Source organism: Chrysoperla carnea, chromosome 1, assembly GCF_905475395.1.
Source record: "Chrysoperla carnea chromosome 1, inChrCarn1.1, whole genome shotgun sequence".
NCBI classification, from domain to species: domain Eukaryota; kingdom Metazoa; phylum Arthropoda; class Insecta; order Neuroptera; family Chrysopidae; genus Chrysoperla; species Chrysoperla carnea.
Genome location: NC_058337.1, coordinates 118017480 through 118043400, shown reverse-complemented (window position 1 = coordinate 118043400; position 25921 = coordinate 118017480). Strand labels below are relative to the sequence as shown.

Here is a 25921-nt window from a genome sequence, read left to right as displayed (position 1 = left end):
TGGTTATACGACATTTAAAGTGTGTCGACACGAAAAATAATAATTGAAAATCTGATTTTGATGAAATCCTTGTGAAACATTTTTATAATAAGGGATAATCCTTAATAATAGACTTTAATAAAATTTGTCAAATATGAATTGAAAGTATAAAAAAGTGAACTTCAGACAACCTCTATATATGAATAGACCGTAAGATGATGATACATTTGAGCTCCGTTTTTTCGCTTCTGTCATGGAGAAAGAAAGAAGTTTCTATTCATTGAAAATATAAAAATTGCATATCTTGAGATCCACAAAAATATTGAAAAAAGACTTAAGAATAACAAAATTGAACGGGCAAATGAAGTATTTTAAAGTGAATACAAGAATGCATTCCGGATAGAAATTGTACGAAAACTTGATTAGGTACTGTATTTTATATTAGTGGATATCAACTGAAGAATAATTAAGAAGGGGGGAGGGGGAAGTAGAAAAGATTGTAGATCTTTCTACGAAAATTTTTTCTACAATATCAAGTTATTATTTGTATTATTGATTTACATCAACCGTTCGGCAATTCTCTACAGAGATTTGAATCTTAATGAGATGGTGAGAGATTTGCTCACGCGTTCTGCACATGCGCCAAATATTTCGCGCGTTCAAAATTCTGAAGGCCTTGGGAAAAAAAATATTTTTACGAACTGTAGATAAGTTGAGGAGAAAGAAAGAAGTTTCTATTCACCGAAAATAATAAATGATAAAAGAATAATAAAATTGAACGGGCAAATGAAGAATTTTAAAGTGAATACAAGAATGCATTTCGAATAGAAACTGTACGAAAACTTGATTAGGTACTGTATTTTATATTAGTGGATATCAACTGAAGAATAATTAAGAAGGGGAGGGGGAGTAGAAAAGATTGTAGATCTTTCTACGAAAATTTTTTCTACAATATCAAGTTATTATTTGTATTATTGATTTACATCAACCGTTCGGTAATTCTCAACAGAGGTTTGAATCTTAATGAGATGGAGAGAGATTTGCTCACGCGTTCTGCACATGCACCTAATATTTCGCGCGTTCAAAATTCTGAAGGCCTTGAGAAAAAAAATTTTTACGAACTGTAGATAAGTTGAAAAAATCTGAAAAATTCATAGTTCGAAAATAGATAAAATTATATGAAAATAAAAAAGTTTCAGCCGCATATATCCCTTGAAAAATAAAAGTTTATAAAAAATTTTTGTTTTAAATCGAGCGTGAGCAAAATGCTCATAACACAAGTGCTAATGGGTTAAAAAAAGTATCTAATGTGTACAATTTGTCTGAAAAACGGAAGAAAAATCTCATTATCAGTGCATTATTTTATAAACAATTTTCAAACGAAAATTATTATATATTGACAGATTACAAAAGTTTCTTATTGATTTATTTCTATGTTGCGGGGATGAGTTTATTATTAAATAAGAATAATAAATCAAACTAAAAAAAAATCATTTTCTTCATTTCTCTTATACGAAGAATTATAAATTATTTATGGAAAAACGTAAAAATGATCTTAAGAGAGTGGTTTTTTTTTCAATTTCTACTGCTACCATAAAAGATATCATGTATACAACAATTTTTTTTTTGCTTGCAATCTCCTTTACTGTATCACGAATGACCGCAGGTGTTTTTATTCAATGGATTATATAGTACTACCTATTGAAAATATAAAAAATGAAATCAACCCCGCATGTGTACAGGAACTTCACTCTGCTAGTATATATATAATACTCTATAATTAACTCCAATTCAACCATTTTTCACATAGGGAATGGAAAATGTATGTTTTTTTTTTTTTCAGTAGTACATAAAAAATTATTTGTACTTGTTAAATCACAAAAAAATTATCCAATAGGAATTCCATGAAGATAGAAAAAGTTTCAACCACATATACCATTTGAAAAATAAAAGTTATTTATGTTTTAAATCTAGCGTGAGCAAAATTGTCATATAATGCGAGTGATAACGGGTCAACAACGTAAGCGGTGTTAAAAAATTTACCTACTTATAATGGGTATTAATGAGAATGCATATACACGGTTTAAAGATGATCCTAAGAAAACGTTTTTTGGGAACGTGCGTTTCTGTTGAACAGTTAAAAATTCTGTATTTTACAACATTAAATGTAAATATCTCCGTAAATAATTGCAAAACTTACAGAACAAAATGCTAGGAAAGTGAACTATATCAAACAATTTTACTATAGAAAAAATTTCGATTTGGCTAACATTACTCGAGAAATTCTAAATAAAGAAAACTTTACAAAGCCCTGTCTCGCCTGATTCAAAAATTTTCTTCTAAGGATTTTATCCCCAGTACAATTATACATATATCCTTTTGATGTGATATTTTTACGATACCATGGATAATATATTTACCAATTTGGTTCAATATTTTTGTCCATAATTGTACATACACTACATAAAAAATACAACCAATAACACATGTATTTAACATGATCCTCTTTATTTTTTAACAAAAATGATGATGCCAACGACCGTTTAGATTGAGTGTGTTATATATTTTTGTTTTTACATAAATTATGGCATTATAGTAATATGAAAATGACAGAATTATACAATGAAAATTTATGTAGGCTATTTTCTTTTAAATCGATTTCAATTTTGGTTAAATATTTTTTGTGGTTATTTTTATTTTTTTATAATAATCATTTGTAAATAAAGTTATAAATTTTCTTTTTTTTTCTTATAATATAAAAATGAATGAAAAATTTGTGATAATTATGTATGTTATACAACTTTTTTAACTATAATGAGCATTGCATATATTCTTTTATACAGTGTGTCGCATTTAAGATAAAGACACCCTCAAATTTTCGTTATTTATAGGAATATCGATTTGAAATTTTGCACAGGATGATGGGTCAAATTTTTTAAGATACATAACTTTAATGAGCATTGCATATATTCTATTATACAGTGTGTCACATTTAAGATAAAGACACCCTCAAATTTTCGTTATTTATAGGAATATCGATTTGAAATTTTGCACAGGATGATGGGTCAAAGTTTTTAAGATACATAACCGAAATTTGAACTTTAAACTTAGCGAACTACAAATTGACAGATAGGGTCTATTCTTAACATTTTACTTAGCGTCAGAGGTTAGACTGATTTTCAAGACAAAATACGTATTTTCAATTTTTTCTTTATTTTGGGTCACACTCATAATTATTACAAGTTTATTGAAGTATTCGAATACATAACGTTATCAAATTATCTCAATTTGTCGAGCTTTTACATTCCATAGCACACTAGTTATAAAAGTTTATTTTTTAATTTTATAACTAGTGTGCTATGGAATGTAAAAACTGGACAAATTGATAATTTAATACTGTTATGTATTCAAATATTTCAATAAACTTGTAATAATTTTGAGTGTAAATTTTTAAGAATAGGTCCTCTTTGTTAGTTTGTAGTAGGTTGAGTTCTGATTTCAGTTAAGTACCTTAAAAAATGTGACCTATCACCCTGTATGATAGTGTAAAAAATGAAAATATGAGGTGTGTCTTCATCTTAAATGCGACACACTGTATATACCATACAAGAATTGCTCGTTTAAATATATAGATAATCACTTTTGTAGCGACAAAGGCGAGCGGTTTCAAAGTATGACAGCAATGTACTAATCTGTGAATTATAATTAGAAAAAAAGGAATTTTTATAATCTAATCTTTATATTTTTTACTATAGATTAATAAAATAATATTTTCATATGTAATAATAATTTCATTTTACAAAAGAGTACTTTTTTTAACACAAAAAAAAGGTACCACAGATGACTCAAACAACAAATCTACCATATTATATTCCTGTTATTCTTGTAGTACAAAAGGGCATATGATTATTTAATTATATGAAAATTAAGGTATTGTGTTGCCTTAATATTATTGTATGATATATAATTACTCTGAATTCATTTAAACAAAAGGAAAATCATTTTAATAATTAATATAGAAAATTTTGTTTGAATACAATTTTTTTTTTTGTATTCACGTTTCATTTATTTATTTATCTTTTTATTTTTGCTTAATTAAAAAAAATTTTGTTACCTTAATCATAAAATGTTTAGTTCTTATCAGAGCGTAAAGTAACTGTCGTGCAACAGTTTGTGTTGATTCGGGAAACTAACACAAGCCCGGGTAGCTCAGTCGGTAGAGCATTGGACTTTTAATCCAAGGGTCCAGGGTTCAAGTCCCTGCTCGGGCGATATTTTTATTCAATTTTTAAATGCTGAAATTTATAAAATGAAAGATACGCCCTAGCATTAGGCTACGCCCGTAATGCTTCTTTAGAATAAGGTAACTCGTGAAATTTCTAAAATAAAAAATACGCCCTAAAATTAATCTACGCCCTTAATGCTTCTTTAGAATACGGTGTATTGTGGCTTAAATAAGAATGGAATACCATAACATTAATTTTTTAACGGAAAGCGCTTAAAAGTAACATTTACATTTCTTTAAATTTCTTAGGTGTGTTTTGAAGTTTTAATAAACATATTTTCCCATCCATAAATTAAAATGAATTTTCGTCTGAATTTAATAGTTTCTCGTTGTAAAATTAAGAATTCTAGTTTGATGTTTTTTTGCAATTAAACTAAATATTGATAACTTTTTAAGCATGAAAAATATGTTTGCAAATGCAGTAAATAAATGGAAGAAGCGCAATTAAATTATGTAATATATGAGTGTATAGTATAAGCTATACAATTATTTGCGCTTCCACCATATTCATAAGACTGTTTTTTTTTGTGATAAAATAACTTAAAAAAATACGTAGCTTCACGCTGAAAACATGTTTAAAAAAACTTAAAAAAAGAATAGCTTTTTGTTATATATAGAGATAATAAATTAACATTTTAATGAAAGTAATGAATAGAGTAATTTATTCCTCTTTACAGTATTTTAGGAAATAATTTAATAGATTGTGTCGTCAAAAAATATTTAATTTTTTTTTTAATTAGATAGTAATGAAAAATGTTCTTCTTGTATTAAGTAGAAAAATATCAACATCATCTTCCTAAAATTACACATAAAAATCATTCGTTTTTGACCAGCATACATTTTAGTAAATAAGGCGTTAAAAACTATTTTTCTCAAAACAATGATTCTTGCCAAATTTGCCAATGAATATATTGAGAGTTGATTTTAAGTTGATCGCTACATATTCTTTAAGTTGTCCCAATAAATTTGATCGTGACCAGTACCTATCCGCTTTTTTTGATTATTTCGTATGAAAGAAAATCTAAAGTGCGGCATTTTCAAAATTGAAAAAAGTTGTAGTGTAAAATAGTATCTTTTTTATAATGGCAAAGTTACAAGGGCTTAAAGATTTTTTAAATTTTATTTGTGTAACTTTTTTCATCGTTAATGATGTAACTGTAATTGAAACAGTTCACTCCGATTGAGAGATAAAGGGCGATCCGATTTCAGCTTCCTATGTTTACTGTAAATAAGAATACTTTCGCTTGTTTCAAAGGTCTAGTTTTCTACATTTCATTTACCATAGTTACAATATAAATCGTTTAAATAACGCCAAACGATCAAATTGTTCAGTTGTTCAACAGAAATAACAATTATTTATGAATTGTGAACATTCGATTTCTTTATGTCGAATTTTCTAAGAAGTCGCGTCTTTTTTAAAAAACCTGCAATATTGGAGCACTTAAAAGCATTCGTTAAGTTATAGCCGCAATAAACCCCTGAAACTTGCGAAAAGTCATAGAAAATTACCTCAAACGAATTATTGCAGAAAGTTCAGAGGCGTCCATTTGAGTGACATCATTTTGCATATTAAATGAAGTAAGCTTAATAATCGATTAATAGAAATTAATCTTAATTAATATAACTGAAATAATATTACATTGAGTGTGCTTTTTTAAATTAAAGCTAGGAATTTAGACCACTTTTTATAATACCAGAGAGAGTAAGATACACAGACAGAGAGGCTTTTCAAACTTAATACACTCCACTACAGGGAGTAAAATTTATTGAGAAAAAAATTAATTTATGGCGTTTTCTGATGATAATAATAATACGTGATTTGATAAATTTATGCAGAAACATTTAGTTAAGTTAATATCAAATATCTTTCACCAAAACATGAATAAATTTCTTTTTGTTTTTCTTTTACTAAAAAATAAGATAATGTTACTTAAAAAAACAACCCTTCCCAGTTTCCAGAAAAAATATAATAAAAATAATTTTGAGTAAATTAAATATTAACATATAACGTTAAAAATTCTGAGAAAATGAAACACTGAAAATGGTTACATAATTTTTCATGAAAAAAAAAAAACATAAGATAAAGAATTAAAAATGTTTTTATAAAATAAAATAAAAATGATTGTATTTTCCCGTTGACAATAATGGGTGAGTATAGCGGCGAGTTTATGGTGAGGTAGTATGGTCGGTAGAATTTCTAGAAATTCTTGTTGATGTTGTCGAACAAAGGTCGGTATTCTTTTTTTTCTCAAACAATAATATGGAAGAGAATAAAACAATTAACGGATGCGAGCAAGCGACAGGGTGTTTGGAAATAACCTCTCATACACATAGACACACGCAGACATAGACATATATGGAAGAAGGAACATAGAAAACATAAACTTCAAGTTAGAAAAGAAAAATTCGATAAGCAGGTAAATGTATCATAGCTTTTGAGGTTCATAAGGATATTATAACGTATATCCAGATGATTTTATAAAGCAAAACAAATTAAACTAATAATACCCCCAAAAAGTTCTGTAAGTGAGAATTTTTCAAGAAATATAAAACAATTGATTTCTGCGGTATCCTGACTTATTACCAGCAGACAAAATATCCGCAGATTTTATAATATTATACTTACATCAAGCAATTTTGAGAATATTAGAAAATTTTTTTTAAATATAAGGGTTAGATTATCCGTTGAAAGGTGTAAGTTCATAAATAAGGGCTAACTGACCGGTCCTGTTCTAACACCTAACTGACTGACAATCATAACTGTTATTTATATGTAATATACAATCTGTATAACAATTTTCAGCTTTAGTAAATTAATTTTAGTACCACGTAAAACTACACCGTTTCGATAGCATATATCTGCTCCTGTTCTATCGTACGTTTGACTGACCACAGTATGAGTGTGTGTACACAACTACTATAACCAATCCTCAAATGATCAGCTTTAGTAAATTCAACAAATTTTTTTTTGTTCTGGCTTTTCCATTAACATAATTAATATTTGCTCAAAGATTTTGAAATTAGTTTTCCTCGTACGCTCTTTTGGTCTTGATTTGATAAGATGACCAGTTTTAAATATATTTTAGCGATCTACGGACCTTGCCAATGGGAAAGCCGTTAGACAAGCGTACGAACTAACCACTAACTGGTATTAGTTAGTAAGTAATAATATAATAGAAGAGCAGATGTGACATTAAAACCAAAAAGGAGAAGGAAATCTTTATGTTTTCTCTCTATACACCTTCTGCTACCACCTCAACCTGCTTGCTTGATAACTCCTGGAAAAACTATATTCTTACTATATAGACCAAGGTAATACATATAGACTTATTATTTTTTCCCTCTTTATAATAATATCTGTGTGTTGTTTTTTGTCTCTTCGTTATACAAGAAAAAAAATTATTTTTCCTAGTAGAGAAAATTGTAACAGATTTTTATCAAGATTGTCTAATAAATTTTCTTTTGCACTTAATTTTTCATGAAAATTGATTTTAGAATTGAATTCTTTTTCTTTTAAATGATCTGCTTTTGTGGACGTTTATTAATTATTTCTTAATTGCGGCTCGATTGAGATTAAATATATCTAAATAAATTTCGATTGAAGTTTGTAAGATATTTCTCTCAACACAGAAACTTTTATAAAAACTGAAAATAATTGATTGATGTATACTTTTTTTCGAAAATCGAATAGATTCAGTAAAAATTGAAATCCATAATTCTATAACCCTAATTACCTATACTGGCTACTACTATGAAAAAACAGAGGCCTTATAAAATCGCTATTGCAAAATATAGTAAGAAAATTGTACCAAATTTTAAAATTTTTTATAAGAGCTAAAAATTAGTAGAAATTTAATTCCGCAATTCGATAAAGTTAATTACCATTATTGGGTACTGCATGCAATTCCTAAGAGATCTGGACAGCTATTTAAAAAATTATTTTCATCAGTAGTTCTTCATTTAACAGATTTCTGTTACACTATGAAAAAAAACATAGCTTATAAAATCGCTTTCGTGTCTGCCTGGCATTGGGTTACAGCTTTTTTTCCTGAATGAATCTAACCAAAAAAGTTTGGTTTATATACATGAGGTGAACTAATCACGACCGTATATAAATAGACGAATTATGTTATTTAGAGAATAAAAACAAAATAACAATTATCAGTTAACAAATAAAAGTACTCATGATAAGGAATGTAAGTTCTTGTATTTTTATAGACAACAAAAAAGGTTTCCTAGATTAAGATTAAGTTAGATTAACACTAGATTAAGATAGGTTAGGTTAGAGCGGCTATCCTGCGGTGAGACATACTTAGACCATAGGATCCGTTACGGAATGAACCTGCTCCATGAACCATTTGGAACCATTTTAAGAATAGTAGGAGCGATTTGACATCAACGGACTTTAGGTCAGAGAGGTCGTCAAATAAATGCTTGCACTAATGGATCCATCTCCTCAAGGTAAGAGCTGGACAGTGACAGATAACAGACTTTCGATTAAATGCAATAATGACATATTCTTAAGTCACATTTACTCCGAAAGAAAACGATTTTCGAAAAAATGTTTTAAATAAATAATGTTAGTTCTTTTATGATTTATTGACTAGCAAAGCAACTCGAAAATAGTATAGCCCTGTTTACGGGCGAACTTGAGAGTCTCTTTTTTCGTCGGTTAAAAAATGATATTATCAAACTTAAAAAAAGTTAGCTATCCAACTTACAATAGAGAATATCATTGATTTATTCTTTCTATAGCCAATTTAGAATGAAGTTCTTTCACGAGTATAGAATAGAAATTCTCTATTTTATTATAAATTACATTATATCCACAATCCTGCACATAAATATGACGAGGCTCTCTTCATAAAAAGGATAACAAAAATTTTTATAAATATATCAACAAGAAAATATTTTATTAGGTATCGTCATATCATAAGAGGTACAACACGATTGAAAAATAACAGAAGGCGAAAGAAACGGGAAAAGGGAATGAGGATAGAAGAATGTTGTGTATATATATTACATTATTGCTTTGCTGCAAATGATACTCAATGTGCTATGCATATATACATATATATATAGGGCTGTGAAACCGGAAACATACCGGAAATAACCTCCTAATCAAATTCCGTCGATCTGTTGGTAAAGAGAGCTAAAGCTGTACAGTGTACATGTATGTATATAATACTCCGTTGATTATATTATGCGTTGCTTATGTCACCATACATGTTTGACCGATATAATACCAATGACAATTTCCGTTTTAAAGCTTATTACAAATATCTCGACCTAATTTTGTATTGGAATTTTTCTTCAAATAATAACTATGGATTTTAAATTGAATAAAACCAATAATTACATAATGATTCATTCTAGATATAAAGCTAGGGTACTTTTCTTGATAAAATTTGCAACAAGGCAAAAACAAATAAAAGTGAAAACAAACAATTGGCTGAGTTACTTGTTGAAATATCTTGTACAAAAAGTGTTGAATGACAGTGCTTTAAAAAATCAACACAATTTTTTTTTCCAGAATTTTTTTCTAGAATCTTAAGCAGACATTAAACTTGACCTATATTTTCAAGCTCACTGAAAAGCGTACTCTTTTCCATACCTGGTAATAGACAGATTAATACTTATTAGAAAGTTTTTATTGATTAAATAAGTAACATTTCACTTATTCACAAAATTATTTGTATAACTGGTTCTGCAAAATCTAGACTATCTTCGAAAAAAATTTTACAATAAATCCAATATAAGTGGTTTGCTTTTCTATAAAGACCATTTTTGTTCAAATGAAATGAACGAACGCATAAAAGGCTATATTTTTGCTATAAATTACTGTCTACACTAATTTCAAGTGTTCATCTAATGTTTGTCAGTTATGAATCAGAGTGACGCTTTAATTAAGCCTGAAAACTGAGGGTAGTGTGAAAAATAATTTTTCGTCTATTAAGCAGGTAGTCCAACTTTTGTTTACTGGCAAAACGTAGTTTCAAACTCCCCTAAGGGGTCCAAATTATATGTCAAAAACTAGCTTACAACGCTTGTTTTTAGCTTTACAACGCGTTTTGCGATTTTAGTTGTTTTTTTTTTTATGGTAAGATTTTACTGGAGTAGAAGAGCTCTTTATTAATTTTTTCCATTTACTGCGTTATTAAGAAAAACGTGTAAAAGTTTTCTATTATTTGTTTTGAAATTATAAACTCTTCCAGTCCATTAAAACTATTTAGACCATCTCATTAGAATGAATACTCGAAAAATAGTTTAATATAGATATTTATATTTATATATATATAAATAAAATAAAATGGTTTTAAACTTCATTTTGCATATATGAAACCAATTAGCCAACAAAGAACAAACAACCATCTAGAGAAAAACTATATACAGTGAAACCTTAATATAATGAATCTCATAGAACTGTCCGTAATAGTTAATGCAAAATATACCTTTACTTTACGAACACTTCTGCAAAAAGCCCCATTATAAGGAATTTACAATAAAAAAAAAGAGTGAATAATAACAAAAAAATGAATTAAAAAATCAAAAAAACCAGAGTTAAAAATAAACTAATAAGAAAAAAACAAGTCCAGCAGTTTACATAGCGACTTCAACAGTCGGGATTTAATGATTAATCGAAATTAAATTAAGCGAAACCGCCACAAAAATGTCCAATAGGAGATCCTCTATATAAAAAAAAGCTTCTTCAGCTTTGTTATATCGAGGTTATACTGTAATATACAATGAACTCTAACCAACCAAACAACCAAACGTAGTTTGTTTTAACTAGTTCAATAGCAGTGTTATCAAAGTTTACTTTACAAAAAGGGATAAATGGGGATTAATCGAAGCTTGAGACAAATATATAAGTTTATTTAAAATATGCCTGGAAACTTTATGCCAAAAATTGATACAAATTTTAAAGATTTTTCGTTTCGTTAACCTTTTGCTCCGGAGAATGGCTCAAGATGATTCATCAGCATTGGGAAAGTCCTTTTACCATAGGACAACCGGTGCTTTAAACTACTACAAAGATGGATATTAAGATGGAAAAATTGTTTTCCAATTCAAAAATGTATAACAACACTTAGCTGACTTTGAGAATGACAGTTCCAATTCCCTACTCTTCATGATAATATATCATGCTTTTGATCATGTGATCATATACTTTTTGAATCGACCATGGCTAATTAATACAGTATAAGTATGCTCAATTAATTCCTTTTGAGTAAAAAACGTTAGACATCTAGCTTTTCTAGGAAAAGCATTTTGGGAGTACCTTTCTTGAAACTATTCATGAGTTTTTTCCAAAGTTGTTGGACTCATAAATCTTACCTCTAATAATCTAGTTGATTTGCATGAAATATATTCACCAAAGATAACATTCTTATCCAAGGCTCTGAAATATATCAAGTTCTTGTCAAAATTTTGATTGTTTCGTAAAATTTTCCTTCGGCCTAGGTAGATAAAGTTACTTTTAAACTTTCCGTGAATAAAAATGTATTCTATATGCTTCAACAGGCTGAATATTTGTCAGAAACTATGAGAGAAACCATGAAAGAATATAAGGTTTTGTGATTTTGTCCAAGAATAGTAGGTTATAGAGATATTCAATCTTTTTGAGACTTTTTGAGAAAATAGTTTACCTTGAGACTAGAGTGGATAATATCAATGAATTACACTATTTTCGCACCACTAAATTTAAGTAATCTCAAAATATGTAAAAAGTGGCAATATCGATTGAGTGAAAATTGATGGAGCTGAGGAGCATTTGTGTTATGTATATGTAAGAACTTTCAAGTACCTTCTGACTCATATCAAGGTTATAAGATTAAATTTAAAAAGTTTAAGCTACGGTACTTTTTGCTTGAATTTGTTTACTCTACTTCTAGACAAAACTGTAATATTATTGAGAATCCATACCATATGTGTTTATAATATATAGTGCACATTATACGTATCTATATCACTGTGTGAGGTTTTTGTTCTGATTTCGAGATAGTTATTAAAATCCATTTGTGTATTACAATAAGAGCAAAAAAAAAAAAACTAGAAAACTCTATGTTGATAACAAACTTATATTTGTATGTGGTTTATTGTTTTTTAAAAATATAAAATTGTAATTTTAAATATGCCAGTGGTTACAAATCAGTTTTTCATTTGTTTGTACTTTTATAAGTATGTCATCTTAAATGTATAAGTGAAAAACATTGTACCAATTTATGATTTTTCTTAAAACTACACCATCCATTTCGAGTCAAAATAATACATCCCATTTCGATGAAATACAACACCCAAGACATTAATGTCAGCATTTATTATTCAGCATGCCCAGAATGTTGGCAATATCCGCATTATTTTTCGTTAACAGATTAAATATGAACCTGTTTTGAAGTTGTAGCCCTTATTCGAAGCTATGTTAAATTTGTAGGAGTTCGATGAAGTTCAACAAAATTATCGTCAATGATCATACCTCTCAATAAACTGCTCTTCTCTTGTTCTAGCATATCAAAATTTCAGTGGTTACGCAGTTAAGTTTTTCTTATGATTTAGAAGTTGCTTTTTACCTAATAATCTCAATTGTTTCATCTTTCATCATCTTCTCGTGTGATTATTTCGATGTAACCAGTTCCTTTTTACCTAACCTAAATAGATTATTGTACATGCCTAAGTAAAATTAATTAATTTGAATTTAAGCCAATTTTTTTAAAAATTATAATGGAACTAAATTGAAAATCGCTGAACCATGATAGAATAATAATATTAACAGCTCGTAATTATTATAAGAGGGAATAACATAACATCTAGTCAGTCCTCTCAGTAAAATGAAATGACCATAATACATTATATACACAAGTAAACCACTGTGTTAATAGATTGACAATATATGTACATATATATTAAATTCCTGATCGAAATTTGTTATTTTCACCCCAAAAATCGAAATAGAAAACCTATAACAAATGTTTAGTATGTCTGTGTGTAACTAAGATTAACTATGCTTTGAAGCAATTGCATCTATTCACGAAGATTTTAATTTCGTTGTCTATTTTTGTTGCCACTTCTTTCTGACCATTCCAGCATTCTTAAATTTTATATATCGTCCTTCACGAGCTGGAAGTTAACAAAAGAGATGTGTATGGTCCGGTTATCACATAGTACTATGACTATCAATCTTCTATCACCAGTTTCGAGTACGACACAATAATAAAAATCCCGTTATCCCGTTTACGTGATTTTTCTTTATACATTCAATCATGATCTTTAGTGATTAATCTATGGTAACGACAAGTCAAAGTCATCACGTGGTGTTTTTCTGCGGCTAGCCTTCTCAATTTGTCCGCTTTCATGACTTCCTACCACTATGGCTAGGTATTGATCTTGTCTCCTTTGATTCTATTAATTTCTGAATATCTGAGTTAAAAGTGGCACCCTTGGTTGAACTGCCGCTTTTACTAACAAGCTTGATTACTTCTCTAACAAAATTTCAAATTTCCGAGCCTTCTAGAACCACTTTTTTGAGTTTTACAGAGAAAAAATCAAAACACACACTTTCTCTTACCTACCACCGTAAAACTTCGTCCCTCGAGTGTGAGTTGGTAAGGAAATATATGCTAAGTTCGTTAGTCGTAACACAATAACCGCTCAACATAGAAAACTGTTATAGGCAATATCCATTCCTAAAGGTCACATCAACTACAGCTTGTTTAATATTTTATGCAAAACCTCTTTACATCAATTCATCCTCCCACTACTATCCCCTCCACACTTACATAAACACCTATTTATACAAATGATGCATATATATATACGGACACAGATTCGTAATAATCGTAATATTCAAATAATGATTATTAGTTGACTATAAATCGTTACACAACAAATTCATTCAAAATATCTCTCTATACTACATAACTATACTAACCATATAACTAACTAAAATACGACAAACTTTATACAATCTATCGCATTTCAAATCAATGGTATCGCTATCTTTGTTTATATACCAGAAATTATTATATACGTGATATTCTTTAATGCATAATAATGTAGTATACAATACAAAACCAATGCCGCGAGGGGTAAGTGTAGAATCGGAGGGACAACAGAGGGTAGTTCGATATATAGAAATATATTGTTTATTATATTTGTTACTATATATATTATATTTCTACTCTTGCTGTTGTAACCCTTTTTGTATGCTAGAATTTAACACCCCGTCCTCATTAAAAAAAAAAACTACCCCCACCCTTCCACTAATAAATAAACCACCTTAACTTATCGTACTCTATAGTAAATTTTATTTATGCATATATGTGTATAATTAGATCAAATGATCGAGGAAATGGGATAAGAGAAGTTAAATGAAATAAAATGCATGTACTACTCTATGAACAGAGTTCAAGATTAGCAAAGTTCAAAGTTCGTAAATCTTTTTTGAAAACTTGTAGTCTCAAGAGTCGTACTCTTCTAATAAACCTTTGTTATAAAACAGGAGACTTTCAAAACTTTTACTCTTTAAATTAAATCCCTTAACTTCGCTTATACATTTTTCTCATTCACCGACTCTTACATATTTAAAAAATAATAAAACTAGCCAATCTACCGTTATGTTTGATAGATTTCCCGCTTATTGTCCTTCAAATTAGGCTGTTAGATAGACTGTGATTACCTCAATGGTAATACAATATTTTTTGCGTTTTAATAATAGCCTAGATTTAATTTGTTTGTTTCGGAACGGCGCCAGGACATTGAGCAATTTTTTGCCATTCTATCAAGTCTATTCTTCTAACGATACTCTTCCTTTTTCACTTCTAGTTTTCCAACACATCTGCCTCAGATTTCTTCACCCTCCTTAATCCTTACTTCAAAGACAAGCCCATACTAAAAATTTTCGTGTGAAATGATCCACCAGGAATCATGTTATAACAGATGCTCTTATATGTAAGAAAGTTTAAGCACCATGAGTGAGAATATGATTGCCTAAAGCCTGCGCAACCAAATATGTCCTGCGTTGCTGAATACTAAGTCCGCACTATAATTACATAATTACCGAAATAACATAATTACCATAGTACAGAAATAAATCACGTAGGACTTTGGAAATTAACGAGAGATCAAAAATGTTTGTTAACTGCTATACCGAAGCTACCAGATTTATTTATTTAATTTGCTTCGAATGCTTATGCAGAGGTAGCATCCAGCAACGTCGTGAATATTTATTGGTGCAGGGGCAAGATACCAAGTAGTGTGGCATTCATATTCTCACCTGTACTCATTTCTACCGCGAAAAACTAGCGCTATGGTGCTTAAACTTACTTTTACATAGACGAGCATCTTTTCAACGTCGCCCTATTAGCTCAGTCGGTTAAGGCGTAACCAATTCCGTCCGCGGTATACTTAGGGTAGCGGGTTCGATTTCCGCCGTCGCAAAAAATTAATTTAATTAATAGTTGTGATGGGCTGGTGTAGTGCATAGTATATGCATGAAGGAGGTGCACTCAGCCTCTGAAATTGAGGAGGTGATAAATGAAATTACCAGTGGGAAGATGGTAAAACACATATATGTTATCACAATGGGCTCTATAGCCTAAGTGTGCCCTTCGTGGACAGCCAATATAACCTAGCCTTGTAGTCTATCAGGGTTAGTGTGCATTTTTAGACGGAAATTATTAAAGATACACTTTTTCCCTTATTCATACTAAAAAATATAAGATTCTTACAAAATAGCCAATATATATTATAATTCTTCTTTAGATAACGTTATAAGAAATATTAAATTTTTATAAGATTGCTTATGTCTAATCGGAATCTCATATTCATTGCAATAACATATCTATCTACTAAGCTTTCTTATCGTATATTCTACGACTATTTTACATACATTATGTATCTTAACATAGTTGTGCCGAGGAAATCTCCACTAGGAATATTACCCTAACCCCTACTTACATTTGCTTCCTGGCATGTATTAAAATTCCTTTTAGAAATTCAAATTAAATACTTTGCGTTAAATTTGAGTATTAAATTCTAATTATTTAAATGCTTGTTGAATTTTTAACTTGACCTGATGAAAAAATAATTTTTACCTTAGATAAAACCCCAATTTATCTATCTTTATCATAAGCGAGATTGTAAGACATTAAAATACAGAGTTCAACGTTACTATACACTTATATATATATATATATATATATATGTATGTTCAACGGTGTCATGACCGGTACTACCAAACCGAATTGTAGCGTAAATGACCGAAAGCAAGTACTATAATACAATCGGTTTTTCGTAGAAACGGCGGGACGAATGAATATATTTTCATGAACAAAACGACCGACATTCAACGGCTGCGTTTATAATACACACACAATGTCAGTTAGTTATGAGAAATGTTTGACTATACACTAGTAGACTCTGGATACTATTTTACTCGATACTCGAAACGGCGATCATCGAGTGAAATAGACATACAATATTTGTAGTAAAAAGAGGTAGAGCAACACGCCCGGCATAAGCATGAGCTTGCTTAGTTAAAGGCAAGAGAAAGAGAGCTTTCGAACTACGATGCATATATATGTTACCCCGCTCTGATACCAGTTCAAGTACATTACACCACAAATGGTTGTTATATGTATAGTATAGTGACGTCACACATTTAAACTCCTCAGCGTCGAGTCGTGTCAGATCAATATAGGCGTATTGTAGAAACGGTGTAGATATTACTATATGTAGTACAATTATTTAACTGGGGGTTTGTGCGCGAGTGGGCCAACGCCGCCATTTTCGGCCTAACAAATTGTTGTTATATGTGTGATAAAAATGGCCACGGTTGTTTTTTCAGTAAAAAGGTAACGCAGTCAAAATTATTTTATACAGTTTTTGTGTTTGTAATAGTTTCTTATAAAAGTTGTGTGATTATAACCTTGATTTGAAAGTTTGATTGGATGCTCAAGTCTCATTCATCAAATTTTCCCATACACTTGTCGTTCATATATTCATCTGTCGGTAAAGTAGTTTGATAAGTGAAGTTTGTGTCATTGATGACGTGATATGGTTCGAAACTAAACTAAACGCGGATCTGTATAGTGTTAATGTTTTAATGGGTTGAAAAATTTACTTTGTTTTACTCTTGACATTGGAATAAATCATAATCCTCTTAAATTAATATAAACGTATTTTCAAAAATTTGGATTCTACTTAATTTTTGTAGTTATAAAAATACACTCTATGGTCTTATCGTAAAGTTTTCATCGAAATTATTATTTCTGTTTAATTTCCAACTGCCCATTCTAGAAAGTTTTACAATTAGAAAGATATATCGGGCTTAATGGAGCTTTCAAGTTTTGGTTTGTTGTATTTCCAAATAAACAAATTAGTTTGAAACTTAAAATTTATTAAAGCATAAAAAAATGTACAAAAAATTTAGGAAGGGTCAGTATACAAAAAACAAGTTTCTTATTATTGGATAATAACATCAGAGTTTTCTTCAATGAAGTCCAAGAAGGAAGTGACTCGGGTATAAGCAGATGCGTATCCTTTAACACAGCCATAAATCAAACCATATGAAACAATACCAACTTGTTTTGGTTTTCCATTTTCGTAAACAACAAGTGGGCCACCACTGTCACCCTGTAAAAAACACAATGAAATTGAAACACTACTCTTGGAAACCAAAATAAAAGTGTTTAAAGACTTACATTGCAAGCGCCTTTTAATCCTTCGCCAGATGAGCAAATTTGTGTTGATGGAATATTCAAACCAGCCATGTTAGCGCTGCATTCAGAGTTGGTGAGAATTGGATTTGACATAAAACGTAAGACTGGGCTAATGCTGCCACTGTCAGATGTTTTACCCCACCCGCTAAGTGTTCCTTGTTCACCAGCGAACTGGTTTGAAGCATCAGATCGTTTTGGTAATGGAACAATATTGATTTGTTCTATAACAATAAAACAATAGTTAAATACTGATCCAAAATTTTGTCACATTTTTCAAACTTACCGTTTAATGGAACTTCTTCGTCTAATTCGATGATTGCAATGTCGTTTTCAATGTTGTATGGATCGTAGTTTGGATGAACCTTAGCTTTGCTTGATGTTACAGTAATACTACCTGCTTCAGGTGCGCCAATTGTGTGGGCACCAAGGACAAGTTCAAAACCGTATGCTCTAAATAAAATAGTTTACATTATTTCAAATTACAATAATACAGCGAGGATGCTTGCCAAGCTATAAAATAATTTGAGGTAGAGATTCATGCAAGGTTCGATTTGATTTCTCCCTTTACTAATGAAATCTTTGTATCCCAGTATTTTTTTTTCTTTGAATAAAAGCTAATTACTATGGAAACTTAATAACTTACCCGCTTGCACAGTGAGCAGCAGTCATGGCGAATTTCTTGGAAATTAAAGTAGCTCCACAGAATGCAGTTCCATATCCAAGATCTACATATAATCCAACTTGGTATGGGAATTGGTTTTTAGCGGCTTCTTGTCCACCGACTACTCTTGGATGGAGTAAACCAGGTGGTAAATATCCTGGGGATTTTGGATGATAATGTTCCATGTGGAATGCATTGTCCCGGTCAATTTTGGCCTAAATTATTTAACAATTAATTGTAAAATAAACAATTTTTAAAGTATTGAAAAAATATTTACTACTTACCTGTGACAATGTCACAGCAATGACAACAAAGAAGCAAATTGTTAAAGAGTTCATGATTGTGTAAGAAATCTTACTATGATTTGAAATAATTTTTTCAATCTATTTATACTAAAATACTAAAATCCTAAATACGCAAACCAAAAATAAAAATAATACATTTCATTGATCTAATCTCCAAAAATTTGTATTAAGATAAGATTTAAACCAGGTACTAAAAGGAATTGCTTTAGACGTATCAAGTTTTAATTATATTTTTCAGTTTGCAGTCAAATATCGAATATTATTTAAGCTTGTAAATTTTATCCTACTATTAGTAAAATATTTTCCATTAAGATGATTAAGATGAAAATTGTTAATGTTTTTGTACTCAACTTCTTTCGACAGTCTATTTATGCAGGGTGTCTCAACAAGTTGTGCATACTTCAAACTTGCACACTCAAATGACACAGACTTGTTTTTTGTGCTGCTGGATTTTTCCGGAATTTTTACGTCCCGGGACACATATTAACCAAAAAATAATTTTCTTTTATTGGTCTATATGTATTGCAGCATGATCAAGCTTGGATCTACATAAGAGTTAAGGTCTTGTTCTCAAATAAAGAAACAAATTTTTTCTTAAGTCTTCTCTTGTCAACCCTGGTAGCTCAGTTGATTAAAGCACAGCGCGTTGGTTAGCGCGTTCGATTCCCGCCGTAACAAAAAAATTAATTTAATAAATGGTTGTGATGGGCTGGTGTAGTACATGGTATATGTTTGATGAAGGTGCACTCAGCCCCTTAAAATAATTGAAGAACTGATCAATGAAATTATCAGCCGAAAAAATGGTCCTATGGCCCAAGTGTGTCTCTCGTGGAAGGCCAATATAATCTAAAGTCTTCTTCTCTTCATTGAAAGTTTTCTGTGTCTGTAGTCGTAGATTTCAGCGGTTTAGATGTTAAGCGGGTTTCCTCAAAAATAGGTTATTATAGTTCATCATCCGAGATATTAGGATTGAATGAAGCTGGTAGGTATTTCAAAATTATTTGGATTGATTATGCAGAAATTTTTGCTTAAAGCATATCTAGTTACTACCTTTAGTTCTGTCTAAGTATATCTACATTGGCGTACATTTTTCGAACAGTTTATCGATTTCAATGCAACTTTTTTTTTATTTGAATGTTAATTTGACGAAATAATTATCACTCATGTTTAGTGCTTAGCTTTTTGAAAATTCTCAGTTTTTTTCTTGGTATTATAAAATTAAGTGAAATTATAATCAAAGTAGTACGAGCACCATTACAAGGTTATTTTAGATTTAGGGTTGAAATTATTTGTACCTTATTTTCAACTTTGATGATGAATTTTGTTATAGCTTCATGAATGTAGACGAAAAATGAGAATAAAATTTTTCCTCACCTGCTTCGGTTTTCGAAATATCGAAAGCTAAATAATTAAACAAAATTTTCAATATTCGATATTTCGAAAATTACTCTAGATATCGAAAAATTTTATGGTCTGGCAATAGACTGACACAACGTATTTTATTTTGTTTTCAACAATTTATTAAGGTTTCAACTTTAATTTAAATATTGTGTTTTTAATTTACACCAAGTAGTTTTGGAGAAATCTGTGATAACATATCATCAATCTACAGTTTTACAATAAAACCAATGTTAAATATGCCTATTATTGAAGTCATTTATTTATTCAAATAATCAGGCAACTCCTCCTAAAATTTTCAGAATTGATCAAGACTTAGTTCAACCTCATATGGAAAAAGTTAAGCTTTTTATTTAAAATTTCCTTTGTACTCGTACATTCTTAAGCTCCATATGATATTACACTTTTAAATGTTTATCAAGTGTTCTTCTTTATCAATATTTTATAACATAGTTGTAATGGAATTCAATAAAAATTTATAAAACATAGGAATTTGGTAACTTATCCAATTCTTACTAGATACCGAAATTTATATTAATTAATTTCGTTGTTTTTACTAAAAACGGATACAAACACATAATAAAAAAAATTATGATACACTTACAATTAAATTTTGTTCTTTTTCTTTGATTCAGTACGCGAGTATTAGTAGAGGAGAAGAGGACAGTGTTATAAAACTATCATTTTTTACTAACATTTAGTGTAAATAGTGTATACACTAAGGTATACAAAGAACATTCCTTATATTAGTATTATGTTATTATATGATGATACACGGGATTTTCTAAATTTTATTTTCACTTGTGGTAAAAATTGATTGAGCTTTTATACAATGAACCAGCAACGAAGCGACAGTGTAAAAATAGTTAAAATATTTTGGTAGTTTCGATGAATTGTTTAAAATTTAATTCGAGTGTAAGTTTTGTGCATCATTTAAGTGTTTGCTCTAAGCACCTGTACTAAACGTGAGAAATGTATTTTAATTTCATTGAGAAAGGAGCCATTGTTTTTATTTATAATTTTTAAATTATATTTTTTTTATCCAATTGTCGGTGATATGTGAATATTATTGATACCAAACGTCCAGTAATTTTCTATTGAAAACGTTGAATTGTTAATTCGATTTACTGTCTTATTTGTAAAGTTATCATTAAAATTATTATTTCTGTTTATTTTCCAATTACCCACTCTAAAAAGATATTGAGCCTATAAAGTTTGCTTAGAAAGTTTTACAATTCGAAAGATATATCGGACTTAATATACCTTTCACGTTTTGGTTTGTTTTATTTCTGAATAATAACAAAATAAATAAATTTGAAATTTAAAATTTATTAAAACATATAAAAATTTACAAAAAATATAGGAAGGGTCAGTGTACAAAAAACAAGTATCTTATTATTGGATAATAACATCAGAGTTTTCTTCAATGAAGTCCAAGAAGGAAGTGACTCGGGTATAAGCAGATGCGTATCCTTTAACACAGCCATAAATCAAACCATATGAAACAATACCAACTTGTTTTGGTTTTCCATTTTCGTAAACAACAAGTGGGCCACCACTGTCACCCTGTAAAAAACACAATGAAATTGAAACACTACTCTTGGAAACCAAAATAAAAGTGTTTAAAGACTTACATTGCAAGCGCCTTTTAATCCTTCGCCAGATGAGCAAATTTGTGTTGATGGAATATTCAAACCAGCCATGTTAGCGCTGCATTCAGAGTTGGTGAGAATTGGATTTGACATAAAACGTAAGACTGGGCTAATGCTGCCACTGTCAGATGTTTTACCCCACCCGCTAAGTGTTCCTTGTTCACCAGCGAACTGGTTTGAAGCATCAGATCGTTTTGGTAATGGAACAATATTGATTTGTTCTATAACAATAAAACAATAGTTAAATACTGATCCAAAATTTTGTCACATTTTTCAAACTTACCGTTTAATGGAACTTCTTCGTCTAATTCGATGATTGCAATGTCGTTTTCAATGTTGTATGGGTCGTAGTTTGGATGAACCTTAGCTTTGCTTGATGTTACAGTAATACTACCTGCTTCAGGTGCGCCAATTGTGTGGGCACCAAGGACAAGTTCAAAACCGTATGCTCTAAATAAAATAGTTTACATTATTTTGATTTCTCTCTTTATTAATGAAATCTTCGCATCCCAGCATTTTGTTTCTCTTTGCATTAAAGCTAATTACTAAGGAAACTTAATAACTTACCCGCTTGCACAGTGAGCAGCAGTCATGGCGAATTTCTTGGAAATTAAAGTAGCTCCACAGAATGCAGTTCCATATCCAAGATCTACATATAATCCAACTTGGTATGGGAATTGATTTTTAGCGGCCTCTTGTCCACCGACTACTCTTGGATGGAGTAAACCAGGTGGTAAATATCCTGGGGATTTTGGATGATAATGTTCCATGTGGAATGCATTGTCCCGGTCAATTTTGGCCTAAATTATTTAACAATTAATTGTAAAATAAACAATTTTTAAAATATTTTAAATTTACTACTTACCTGTGACAATGTCACAGCAATGACAACAAAGAAGCAAATTGCTAAAGAATTCATGATTGTGTAAGAAATCTTACTATGATTTGAAATAATTTTTTTAATCTATTTATACTAAAATATTAAAATCCTAATCTTACGCAAAACAAAAATAAAAATAATACATTTCTTTGATCTAATCTCCAAAAATTTTTATTTAGATAGGATTTAAATATTTATATAGGTACTAAAAGGAAGTTTTTAGCAAAATAGGAGGACCGCAATCTGCCAAATTTATGCTTTAGAGATATCAAGTCATAATTATATTTTTCAGTTTGCAGTCAAATTTCGTTTATTATTTAATATAAATTGTGTCCCACTATTAGCAAGATATTTTCCATTAAGATGAAAATCCATTTGATTAAGATAAAAATTGCTAATTGTAAGTGTAAGAGACAGACGATGGAGCAATTACAGTGATATAAAATTATCAATTTTTTACTAACATTCAGTTTAAATAGTGTAGACACATATAGAGTATATATAAACATTGAAAAAATAGTATATTATTAATATATGATGATACACGGGATTTTCTAAATTTTATTTTCACTTCTGGTAAAAATTAATTGATCTTTGAAATTAATTGAACTATCATAGAGCGACAGTGTAGAAAATAGTTAAAATCTTTTGGGACTCGATGAATTGTTAAAAATTTAATACGTGTGTAAGTTCTGTGCATCCTTTAAGTGTTTGCTCTTAGCGCCTGTACTAACCGTGAGAAATCTATTTTAATTTCACTGAGAAAGATAACATTGTTTTTATTTATAATTTTTCAATAATATTTTTTTTTATCCAATTGTCGGAATGTGAATATTATTAATACCATACGTCTAATAATTTTCTATTGAAAACGTTGAATTGTTGATTCGATGGATTAACAATTCTGTTGATTAAATCTAATCAATAATCACCTTACGCATTCAAACATTCGATACATATTGTTTTACTTCTATTGTATTATTTGTAAGTTATCTTAATAATTCAAATGATTTGCCATTGAAAGGATTTTAAGGACATTTACAAAGGATACAAGCAAATAACCTTTATGTAATCAATGATAATTTTATAAATTAGTTAGGGCTTTTGTTTAGATAGGCAACTTGTATAACATTTAAAGTTTTAATAGTTTGATTTATAAGTTAAAATTCAAGAATGTTTTTTTTTTGTCCTTCTAGGAAAATGGGAGAGAAGTTCCGGACATTACGGCATCCCCAGGTCGGGCGCCACCAGTACCAGCCACAAGACCACGGGATCCACCTCCTATGGTCATCCAGGGGGATTTTCGGAAGGTAATTATATTTTAATTATTTTGTAAAACATAGCTCATACATATTAAATTCAACTCACTTAGTATTTAAATATTTATACAGCTTTTATCGGTTTGTAAATTGTTCAAATGAAAATTAGAATGGCAAAAGTGCCAAATATTTGCCGCCCTATGAGAAGAAATATTTTCCTAATACGCCGCTGCAAAATACCGCAATTTTTATAAAAAAAAAAAGTTAAATTTATACTTTTCACGTTTACCATTTATCTCTTTTTAAGATACTATCTTCTAAGCAATATTTAAGCGACTTGAAAATCCCCTCGAAACGCACAAAAAGACGAAGTTTTACTTTCTATCTGTTTCAAGAAAAATCGTGACCAGTTCTTCGTTTTTTTATTTGAGCCTTTATAATCAAATTTCTCGATAGCCATAATTCTAAGCGGAGTAGAAAATCGAATTTATTTCAACGTAATGTCTGTCTATTGCAAGATATGACATTGTCAGTTAATTCGAAACAAAGACAGCACCATCATTTTTGAAATATTCAAATTCACAAAACACACTGTATCGTGTTGTTCTCGTCCTGGCGCAATAAGTTAGGAATACTTAAAGCTCAATTATGAATTTGTGGCGCTCGGGAAATCCTTAAATAATGTCCCAATTTGTTATATAACATCTCCCTAACTATTGATAAATAGTAAGTAATCAGGTGGTCTAAATTGGACTACCGAAAAAGCGGTCCACTTCCTGTTTAACAGTACAAGTTTTTATCGCCAGACGGCGAGATTTATCTGATTTGAATATTTTTATTGGCCTTAAAAAAATGTAAGTACAAGTATTACCATCTGGTAGTCGAAATTTTAACTACTGAATTCGGGTCTTCTTCTGATATTAATTAGTATGAATTATTATCGCCAGTTGGTGAGTTGCAACTCCCAGTTATCAAAAGTAATCTTGATTATATTAAAATTTTAAAGCTTATCCTTTTTTTATGTTTCAGATGGTAATAATATCCATAATAACAACACTCTTTTAAATACCTTTACCCACAAATAATTAATAATGACAATACTGTTCTTGTTATTATGTTCTTGTACCTTTTAATGGAATAAAATTATTATTTGTAATTATTATTATTTATATATAAAATAAAATAATAAAATTAATTATGTTTTTATTTATGTGGTGTTTTATTATTATGTTATATTTATTATATACGTATTTGTGTGTTCGCAGGTATCAGGAATCAGTACTGAAATATTCCGTCAGATAGAACAAGTTGAAAATGATCATGACGCAACCACTGCGGCAGCCCTAGAGGTACTAAATTTAATTAAAATATTTTGTATTAATTTAATAATAAATGTGTTTTAATATTATTGTATTTGATACAGGGTTGGTTCAAAAGTTACTATTCCTATCTTAAATTATACATTATTTATTACTAATTAATACGGTGAATTTTATTTTATTACATAGCTCGTAAACTTTGAAAAAAATGGTCTTTTATTCAAACCATCAAAATTTGAAAGCATTTACTACTAATGGCCAAGATTAAATTTAAAATTAGCCCTAAAACCAGCTTCCATTCAATTGGCTAAGTAGATAATTTGTGAAGATGTAATGCTTAGCCAGGCAGTAGGCTTTTGTCCAATAATAATAAATTGGTTAGATAAAAGTTTCTAATGATTAATCATGATATGTAGATAACAAAACATAAAATTAATTTTTATAAAATATAAAGATTATTATTAT

The 25921-nt window shown here is 29.6% G+C and overlaps 3 protein-coding genes across 3 annotated transcripts in view; 1 reads left to right on the top strand and 2 right to left on the bottom strand.

Annotated features, from left to right (window-relative positions):
• The window catches only part of LOC123290721 (rho GTPase-activating protein 100F-like), an 83316-nt gene that overhangs the window by 39230 nt on the left and 18165 nt on the right, over positions 1–25921 (top strand). Inside the window, exons 3-4 of the mRNA XM_044871006.1 lie at positions 24075–24188; positions 25403–25486. Of these exons, the coding sequence (XP_044726941.1) occupies positions 24075–24188; positions 25403–25486 (198 nt within the window). The remainder of the gene's footprint in view (positions 1–24074; positions 24189–25402; positions 25487–25921) is intronic.
• Positions 17644–19011, bottom strand: LOC123290723 (brachyurin-like). The gene is made up of 5 exons (XM_044871008.1): positions 18928–19011; positions 18626–18858; positions 18266–18432; positions 17965–18203; positions 17644–17896 (listed from the first exon to the last, which is right to left on the bottom strand). The coding sequence occupies exons 1-5, from the start codon at positions 18979–18981 to the stop codon at positions 17726–17728; spliced, it is 864 nt and encodes a 287-aa protein (XP_044726943.1). The 5' UTR covers positions 18982–19011; the 3' UTR covers positions 17644–17725.
• LOC123290722 (brachyurin-like) lies at positions 21660–22946 on the bottom strand. Its single transcript, XM_044871007.1, has 5 exons — positions 22864–22946; positions 22566–22798; positions 22282–22448; positions 21981–22219; positions 21660–21912 (listed from the first exon to the last, which is right to left on the bottom strand). Exons 1-5 carry the CDS (start codon positions 22915–22917, stop codon positions 21742–21744), a joined length of 864 nt encoding a protein of 287 aa, XP_044726942.1. The 5' UTR covers positions 22918–22946; the 3' UTR covers positions 21660–21741.